Consider the following 10,409-nt stretch of genomic DNA (forward strand, 5'->3'; position numbering starts at 1 on the left):
ATTCTTAGAAGAGTGACTATCTTATCTTAAAGTCTTGGTCCCTAACATGAGGTAAATGCTATTATTCATTCCACCTAAAAGTTTAGTAAAGAAAATTTAAATCCTTTGCCAATGGCAATACACTTCCATTATGCTGGATTCTAATTCATGCCTTCTTGACTCTAAGCTCAGCATTCTCTCTACACTACCACTTAACTGTCTATGGGACTGGAGGTCAAAGAAATGGTTACATAGAAAATAAGATTCCTTTTTTGGTAAAGATCTGTATTCCATTTTCCAATTACTCTCTTAGGCACCCCGTGGAGTATGCAGTGAGAGCTGCCTTCCTGGGTTGAGAAAGATCGCTCGAGAGGGGCAAGTGATCTGCTGCTATGACTGCTCCCCATGCCCAGAGGGGGAGATTTCCAGTCATATGGGTGAGTTTCTGAAGAAAATAACCAACAATTTGTTCTTGTACAGTCACCTTCAGCTCCAAGAAACAACTCTGCATGTTTAAGAGAACAGGAACCTTAAAAGAATATTCTGAAATAAGTTCCCATGGCATAGTCATCCACTACACATTGATAAGGTTATACTTAAAAGAAATCCTCTAAATTCTTTGATAAACTTAGATCTATTAGTCTTATTTTAAATAAAATCATTGGTGTCTGTAGAGATGTATATTTGTATGTATGTTTGATAAAACTGAGTCATCTGGGCCCAAATGCAAGTCAGTAAAATTTAGCCATCCCATAGAGAGGAAGTTGAGCCATTCCTGGTCTCCACGTCTTTCCATTATTCATACACTTGGTAAAGTAGAAGCAAGGAAATTTTCATTTCTAAATGAGAACTCTTGACAGGCATCTAACGATTCAGAGAAAGTGGATAGTTAGACAAAGAGTCCAGACAATGGTACATCAAATACCTCAGTGCTAGGAGATGACTGTAAGTTAGATGAAGAGTAGAGATGAAATGGAGATGAAGAAGAGAATGAGCTGCAAATGACAGGATTCCTTTGTTTTCCTCTTCAAGGAAAGACATACTTTGCCTTCAACAGTGTCATATTCATAAAGTTGCCTGATGTACTGCGTACTGGGCTATTGCCAATGAATCGATTCTCCCAACTTAGTGGTGATGAGTCTCTCTTACTAAATGACACTTGTCCTTGGAAAACTGACATTGTCTTTTACTAGGGCAGAATCTGGTAGAATCTGACATAATTTGGACTCAGAATAGTCTTTGAAAAGACACAGTCATCATCATTTACAAGGAGACATTGCAGTATTGGAATCTGTGGGAAACCACCACCTCAATGCAATTAAATACACTATAGATATATTCTTACATTTATATTCTCTCATTGAATATTCTCAGTGTATTTTATTTTATTTTTTGGTTTTTTTAAACCACTAACTTCTGTGTATTGGCTCCTTGGTGAAAGAATGGTTATGGTAGGCAATGGGGTGAAGTGACTTGCCCAGGGTCAAACAGTTAGGAAGTGTCTAAGGCCAGATTTGCACCTAGGACCTCCTGTCTCAAAGTCTGACTCTCAATCCACTGAGCTACCTAGCTGCCCCTCTCAGTGTATTTTTAAGAGAAACACATATGGTAAAAAATGTAGTCTGGGTGTCTGAGTCTATAGTAATTTTAAACATAAGTGAATTAAGGTGAGATTTAGGTCTGGGATGAATATGCAATGGCCAATAGAACAAACTGATTCTGTGTTCAAATACAAGGGAACACCCCGTTCCCTTTTGCCCCAATTGGTATGTTATATCCTTTAAGTGCTAGTCTTCACCCCATCATAAGAACACCTGGGACCATTGTTTGAGAGTCCAAGAGTATCAAGAATAAGAATGAAGATTCCTAAAGGAAGAGACCAAATAATCTGGTCTTTGAAGTTTAGCTAAAGGAAGCTTAAATCAAGAACAGAATGCCTGATAGCAGACATTAGGAAAGAATAGGATGGCAGCTACATCTTCCCTGCAATCTTTCTCATCTAAAATATGGGACAGAACATAGACACCCTTATGGATTAGAGCTACCCCCATCAGGGTGTCCTTTCCTTCTCCTTTATACTTTTTATGTTCTTCTTTTTTTACTCCATTTCTGTGTCTCTCCCTCTCTGTATCTGTCTTGTTGTCTCTGGCCATGTCTCTTTGTCTTTATCTCCTTTCCTCTCTCTTCCTCTCTGTCACTTGCTCTCGTTTCCTGTGGGAAGCCGTTCGATGTATTAAAGTCATTGGAGAAATAGGATCAAATTTAGGGCCTGTTATCTGGATTCCCTACGTGACCAATCCAGACTGAGGCAGTCTTTGCGTTTGGTCCTGGTCACCTAAGCCCCAAAAGGCTCTGGTACCAGCAGGTAGGTTAATCCAAAATCAACTTGATCCCTCCAAGAGGCTATTAGGAGTCATTTAGAGAAACAGAGTCTGTAACAGATATTTTATCTGGATCCCATTACAAAATCATCGGCAAGTAAAACTGTGTGTATGATTTTCTGCACTGCATGTCAGGACAGACAGAATGGGCCATCTAAGATAAAAATCTGAGGCTCCTCTTTTGACTCAGTCTTTGATCCCCACCTTTTTTACAATTCTTATTGGAGAGCTTTGAAGTGGCAGACCAGCTTCTACTGAGTGGATGACTTCCTTCCTTGATAATTGAGAAGCCTAAATCCTAACAAATGCTGCTTAGATAAAATCGTATATTCAGATTAAAACAGGAGTCTTTAGTCTGAATGCAGATTTCAATTGATGAGCATCTCCCTGGGATATTTCCTCTCCTGGAATTATCCCCTGCTGAATTGGGGTTTGAAATTTGACCATTTGTCTTTGCATCTGTATTCTTTAGACTTCAATGGATTATGCGTGATTTATTGCCCCTTACCAACTGTGACTCTTTTTTGCTTGAAATCAGTATATAATAAACTTCCGTGCCCGCAGAATTGGGGACAGCATGGGCTAACCACTAGTCTAGTTGTTCTCATTTTCTTTCTCCTGCCTTAACCATCCTATGCCACCACACTGCTCAGGACCCCAAAAAATCATATAGAGGCATGGCTCCGTATAATTTCCCTCCTTCATGCCTATGTCTCTCTTCTCTCTTTTTGTCTCTATTCATTTAATTTTTTCTCTGCCTCTGTATTTCTCCCTCCTCCTTCCTATTCCCTATCTTAACTTCTACCATGAATGATCCACTGAAAAATTGAACTCTGACAATTTTTCATGTCCCTTTAACTGTCCTTCATTCCAACTGGGTTTTACCTATACACAACTCACTACATCTCTAACATTAGTGAAAGGAGAAAATGACTGTCTCAAGGACTACAATTCCAATAATTCATGTAATGAGATTGCAGAGCTTTTGAACTTATACCCACAGAGAAATCAGTCTCAATAGCCAGTTATATCTGGGAACAAAGACACTTTGTTAATAGTTTTTCCACAATGGAACCCACTGATTTAAAATTGACTTCATGATATTATCGTCCAACTTAACTGATTTTTTGTTGACTAAAGGAAGTTTTGAACCCTCCAAAGGTATTTTACTAACCTGATCAGCAAGCCCAGTCCCTCTGCTAAATATCAGAGGTATATCCTGGAGTTGGTCACATCCTTCAGATGGACCTGGTTTTGATACTGCATTGTACTGTTTACATCTAGCTCTGGACCATTACAGAAATTTCTAGTAAAGATATATAAACCCTCTAAAGAAGTTGTCTTCGCTATGGACACACTGAAGATAAAGGCAGGAAAGATGGTGTAATTTCCATGGATGAGGCTTTCGTTTAGAAATATAACATATACAGATTTTTCATCAGTATGCATGATTGGCACAGACAATGCAGGGGATAGGTTGGGACTAGAGTTGAACAGAAAAAGAAAAACAGCCTACAATGCACAAGGTAAGTATAGCTCTCCTTTTTGACCCCCAAGTTTATTCCAGAAATGAAGGCTGATCTATTAAAAAAAAAACCTCTTCTAAAAGCATTATTTTGTGCCTGTGAGGTATAGAATACAAGTCTCTAAAGTACTGAAACTGAAAATTACTCTGAAAACAATTGAGAAATTCATACTAGTGTAAGCAAATTTTTTCCATTGTATAAATGGAAATTTTGAACCTTGGACTTCATCCCCCATAAGTCTCTTAGTAATTTCCCAAATTTCCCTTTAATCTCTCTTGTACCTCCACGTTTGTGTGGTTATATTATTGTTTTATAAGTTCTGTATTTCCTCCCTCATTCTTATTTCTTCATGAGTGCAGGTCAAGTTAGTTTAGCACCTTTTCACTCTAGTTTTTTTAAGTTTATTATTAATAAAACTTTATTAGATATAATATTTAGTTATTGAATATTAATTTTAATCTCCACATCAGTGAGGTCAGTTAAAGAAGAATAGAAGTACAAGATGTATGAGAATAAACAATATAAGATTGGAAGAGCTGATTTGATTATAAAGTGAAGATAAATGATGAGAAGTAGCTAGTCAAAATTCTTCCTTGGTATGTTCATGTGGTAGAACTTCAGTACATTGGGCAGTCCTCCTGTGGTCTCCCAAAATATGGAAGAAGTTAAGACTTCCACATATTGGACAATCAGAGATTAACTGTGACCTTCAACAATGGATGGTAAACCCAAATCAAGGAGCCTGCTGATCCATCAGAATATTTGAGAATTGGGGGCAGCTGGGTAGCTCAGTGGAGTGAGAGTCAGGCCTAGAGACAGGAGGTCCTAGGTTCAAACCCAGCCTCAGCCATTTCCAGCTGTGTGACCCTGGGCAAGTCACTTGACCCCCATTGCCCACCCTTACCACTCTTCCACCTATGAGAAAATACACCGAAGTACAAGGGTTTAGAAAAAAAAAACGAATATTTGAGAATTTGAGGAATTGAAACTGAGTAGAAACGAAGTTACTTAGGAAGAAGTCAGTTCAGGAAGACTGTTAGAGAAAAAGGAGTTGGAATCAATAACTGACTTTAAATATTCAATATGTTATGGCTTAGGATAGTGATTCCCAAAGTGGGCACCACCGCCCCCTGGTGGGTGCTGCAGCGACCCAGGAGGTCAGTGATGGCCACAGATGCATTTATCTTTCCTATTAATTGCTATTAGAATTAAAAAAAAATTAATTTCCAGGGGATCTAAGTAATTTTTTTCTGGAAAGGAGGTGGTAGGCCAAAAAAGTTTGGGAACCACTGGCTTAGGATGTGGGCAGGGCAAGGAGTGTTTTAGCTGATGTGCGTATAATGGAAAATTATTCATACGTTTCAGTCTTTGATCTAAGTAGTTTCAGTGAAACATCTCTTCATAACTAAAATAATGCTAAACTCTAAAAGGGTCTTTTGAGATCATCTTTTCCACATACTTTCTTTCACATATGAAACCAAAAGCAATTACATCACTTGGCAATGTCCCCCTGGTCATCCAAAGACTGATACATATACCTCCTGACTAACCATTCGATATTCATTCTTTCTGCTTTATTGTTCAGCTCATCTATCAAGTTTGATCCATAGAATGACAAATAAGAGTCAGATTTTCTATAGAATGATAAATGCAACACATCTAATATTTAATCATTTTGATAAATACCAGAGAAATAGTTTTCAAATTAGAAATTGTCTCCATCTTTTAAGACTGAATCTTATCAGTCTTAGAGTTTCTAATCTTAGAGTTTTCTTGAATATTGAGCAGGTATACCTTCCACAGCAATAATATTTGTAACAGAGGCTTTGAATCCTGGTTTTCATTGTGTAGCAATAAGTTCTCTATCAGCTATACCATACTGAGCTTGTAGTTACCTCAGGAAATTTCTAAAATCTAATGATCAAGAAATTGGGCACATTTAGGAAGAGTAAATGTATTCCTGGATCATAGAACTCAATGGAGTCAATATGTCCTCAGATCTTGGGAGAAGACTAGATTCTCCCATGCCTCATAAAACGGCATTGCATTTAGCCTTGCCATAGATGGTTTTCAAGCCAAATAAGAAAGTAGAAAAAAAAAGGTTTATTCTATTAGATATTCCTAGAATGTATACAAAGTTTACACCATGATCTCATCTGTTCTACTACTTTGTTGTGAGATCACGTGGGTTTCCCCTGCAATGAGGATAGTTCCTTGATTTTGTTATGATGATGAAAATAATAATAATATTATAATCAGCCTTTATACAATGCTTCATTTTTTTCTTTATATTTATCTTATTTGAATTTCATAACAACCTTGGGATGGAGGTGTTTTTATCTTCCTTTCATTTATATGGAAACAAACATAGTCAAAAGTGAGCTGACTTGCTCATCATCACACAACTTGTAAGAGTTAGAATTAGGGTTTGAACTCAAATGTTCTTGTTCCAAGCCTTGTTCATAATACACTTTACTACCTTTAAATATTTATATATATATATCTATATTTTTGCATCTATACATATATAAAATACACAGGCACATATATTTCAGATTACATATCTACACAATTTTTAATAATCTTTTTCTGACATTTTTCCATCCATGTTCTCCCACTCCCACTCCCTTCCCAAAATACCATATAATGTGATATAGGCTATATGTGTGTGTGTGTGTGCATTGTACAATATATATATTTCTATGTTCATAATATTGTAAAACTAGACACACATAGCTTACACTAGAGCAGTGATGGTGAACCTATGGCACATGTTCTAAAAAATGCACACAGAACCCTCTCTGTGGGCATAACTACAGTCACCTGCCAGAGTTCATGACTAGAAAGCCAGAGGGACTTGGGGCAGAGTTGCTCCCTTTCCCATTTCCATGTGCTTGAGGACATTCCTCACTTCACCTGCCCCTCTGTCCAGCAGCATAATGAGAGCTCTTCTCTCCCCTGTCTGGTGTAAGGAAGGAGGGGTGAGAATGAGGGGTAGAGCCCAGCACTCCACCTCTCAAAGGTTCACTATCTCTGCATTAAAGAAATATTTCTGGAGGGAATAGAGTGACACTTGTTTGCTTCAGTCTGTTTTCAAACTCTGTCATTTCCTTCTACAGAGGTGGATAGCCTTTTTTTATCCTCAGTTTTCTGGAACTATCCAGGGTCCATGCATTGCTGTTAATAATTAAATCACTCACAATTGAACATCATACTTTATTGCTGTTTATGGTATATATACAGCATACACAGAAAATGAAAGGAGTAATAAGGAGGGTAAAAGAGAATGCTTAGAGAACAGAAAGTCAGCTAAAACCAAAGATGGATTAAGAGCTCTGGAAATGGTTTTTGGAATTCCATTTCCAGGGTAAACTTCAAGATCTGTATGTATAGATATATGTGTATATATATATGCATATATACACATATATACATACACATATATAATTTTGTATATTATGTATTTGTATATTATATATATACGGAATATTATTTTATTATATTTTTCAAAAACTAGCATAGCTAAGTGATGCAGTGGATTGAGTGCTGAGGCTGGGTTCAGGAACATTCATCTTCCTGTATTCCAGTATAGTTTCAGCAAACTGAAAGGCTCTGACAAGTAACAAAACTTTGCTTCATTTCCTCAACTGTCAAATCCAGTGGAGAAAGAAATGGTAAAATATATTTGCTAAGGAACATGAAAAGGGATTATGATGAGTCAGAAATGACTGAAACAATCAAACAAAAACAAAACAAAATTTTCAATAGGGACTTGTGACATTACTAGAAGACAGATCTGTTTGTATTTTCACCTTTTGTCACAGAGGCAACTTAAGTATTTTTTTGGGGAAAATTTTATTGTAAAAAATCACAGAAAAGGGAGGGAGGAGTAAGGAGGGCAAAAGAGAATGCTTTGAGAACAGAAAGTCAGCTAAAACAAAGGATGGAACAATAGTCTTGGAAATGGTTTTTGGAATTGCATTTCCAGGATAAACTTCAAGATGTCATAAATCTAAATGAGAAGATATGATCAATACATAAGTCCAAAAAGAAGTGAAAAGCAATGCAAACAAACCATGATCCACTAAGAATTTGGCTTTAAACTATTTGGTTGGACACTTATATTAAGGGATTATCTAATTCACTGTTGAATAAATCATGGAACAGCATTAATTTCTGGAGGACTCCCAGGAGGACTACTTACAAATAAAATTTCTGTAGAAGAAATCTTCCAGTTAATCAAGAAATCATCATTCATTTAACCAATCAATACCCATGAGATATATGAGAGTCTTCATGATAAATGATGGGAATACGGGAATACAAAGACAAAAAGAAATAATTCCTGAATTCAGGGAGCCTCCCAACAGAGAAGTCAAAATAAATATATACAGTATAAGCATTGATAAATCATATGTAAAATGTATAAATATTCTTTGTGCCAAGGAGTACATTGGGAGCTCAGAAAAATAAGGAAAGATTAATTCAAACAATCTATATTAAAACTTATTTTTACATAACATGACAGACACAGACAACATCTTAACATTTTTATGACTATATATATACATGTAAAGAGAGAGAGAGAAACTAATAAATGTATTATACTAAGAGGAGTGTCAAAAGGAACAGATATCAGGGACAACTAGGTGGCTCAGTGGATTGTGAGCCAAGCCTAGAGATATAAGGTTTTGGTTTCAAATTTGTCCTCATATACTTCCTAGCTATGTGACCCTGGGCAAGTCACTTAACCCCATTGCCTAGCCTTTACCTCTCTTCTGCCTTAGAACCAATACACAGTTTTGATTCTAAGGCAGAAGTTAAGGTGTTTTTTTTTTTAAAGGAACAGATGTAAGTTAGTTAAAGAAATACAGAGAATCAAAGTGATCCAAAACCCAGCCAATAAAAAAATGACATGAACAGAATAGGTCTAGCCTTGTTATTTTCCAGTGATTTCTATTTTCTAGCATGTTATTTTCCAGTGATATTGTCTTTCAGGAAAAAGAGAAGGAGATTTGGGTTCCCATGAAAGCCAAAAGGATTGATATAGTTATCAGTATTTCCCACAACACTATATTTGAGCCTTACCTTTAATTGTTTTTCAAGCTAAGATAGTATTGATAAGAGGAAAAAAGGAAAAAGGCCATTTTCATGAGTCACCCTTAGAATGTATACAAAGTTTACCTCATGCCCTACTCTGCTCTACTGCCATGGTGTGATATTCCATACTGGGGTCTTTGGGATCAATCTTTGAATCTAAACATTGAGCCCTTCTTTGTCTCCTGCAGATTCAGATCAATGTAAGAAGTGCCCTGAGGATGAATATCCAAACAAGCAGAGAGATCACTGCCTCTCCAAGGTTGTGACATTCCTGACTGTGAAAGAGCCTTTGGGGATGACTTTGGCCTCAATGGCCATTTCCTTCTCTTTACTGACAGCTCTAGTTCTGGGGGTCTTTGTGAAGTTCCAAGACACTACCATAGTGAAAGCCAATAACAGGACTCTCAGCTATGCTCTCCTCATCTCCCTTATCTTCTGTTTCCTCTGCTCCCTGCTCTTCATAGGCCAGCCTACCACTGCCACCTGTCTCCTCCAGCAAACCATATTTGCAGTTGTGTTCACAGTGGCTGTTTCCTCCATTTTAGCCAAAACTATAATAGTGGTTGTGGCTTTCAAGGGTATCAGGCCAGGGAGCAGGATCCGCATGTTCATACATCCTAGAATGTCTATCTATGTTGTTCTCATCTGCTCTGGATTTCAAATGATTTTCTGTGGCATCTGGCTGGGCACCTATCCTCCCTTTCCAGAGGCAGACACACACTCAGAATATGGCCACATAATCCTTAGATGTAATGAAGGCTCTGTCTTTGCATTTTATTTTATCCTGGGCTACATGGGCTTTTTAGCCCTGGGAAGCTTTACTGTGGCTTTCCTGGCCAGGAATCTGCCTGACACCTTCAACGAAGCCAAGTTCATCACCTTCAGCATGCTGGTGTTTTGTAGCGTCTGGGCCTCTTTTCTGCCCACGTATCAGAGCTCCAAAGGAAAGGCCATGGTGGCTGTGGAGATCTTCTCCATCTTGGCCTCCAGTGCTGGATTACTGGGCTGCATTTTTATTCCTAAATGCTATGTGATCCTCTTGAAACCAGATAGGAATACCCAGAGACAGATCAAGAAGAAATAAGCCTCTATAGGCAATATTTTTTCCCTGGATTACTAGCTTATACTTCCAGTAATGGGAATAATCATTGTAAAGATTGATAGAAATTAATCTGGCATGTCTATGTTTGTCAGTTTTGGTGATGTTTACACTCTAGTTTCTGTGTGATATTCTCTCTGTTTGGTTGAATTACCCTCACATTGGCTGCATACCCAGAGTGAAATGACCACTGCTTTTTTGAAGATGTTGCTATGCATTTTTGTGGAGACTGTTATCAATGATGTAGAATCTTGAAAATTCTCCCTCTCATCCCTTGGTCTATGGGTGAATAGGAGGTAAAGAGTTATGAGGAAACTTTCCCAT

The 10,409-nt window shown here is 37.5% G+C and overlaps 1 protein-coding gene across 1 annotated transcript in view; it reads left to right on the forward strand.

The window, feature by feature from the left end:
- LOC123230461 (vomeronasal type-2 receptor 26-like) overlaps window positions 1-10,070 on the forward strand; it is a 13,235-nt gene extending 3,165 nt beyond the window's left edge. The window contains exons 2-3 of the mRNA XM_044656612.1: window positions 293-416; window positions 9,175-10,070. Of these exons, the coding sequence (XP_044512547.1) occupies window positions 293-416; window positions 9,175-10,070 (1,020 nt within the window). The remainder of the gene's footprint in view (window positions 1-292; window positions 417-9,174) is intronic.
- The last annotated feature ends 339 nt before the right edge of the window (window positions 10,071-10,409 follow it).

This window comes from Gracilinanus agilis, chromosome 1 (genome assembly GCF_016433145.1).
Source record: "Gracilinanus agilis isolate LMUSP501 chromosome 1, AgileGrace, whole genome shotgun sequence".
In the NCBI taxonomy this organism is placed as follows: Eukaryota; Metazoa; Chordata; class Mammalia; order Didelphimorphia; family Didelphidae; genus Gracilinanus; species Gracilinanus agilis.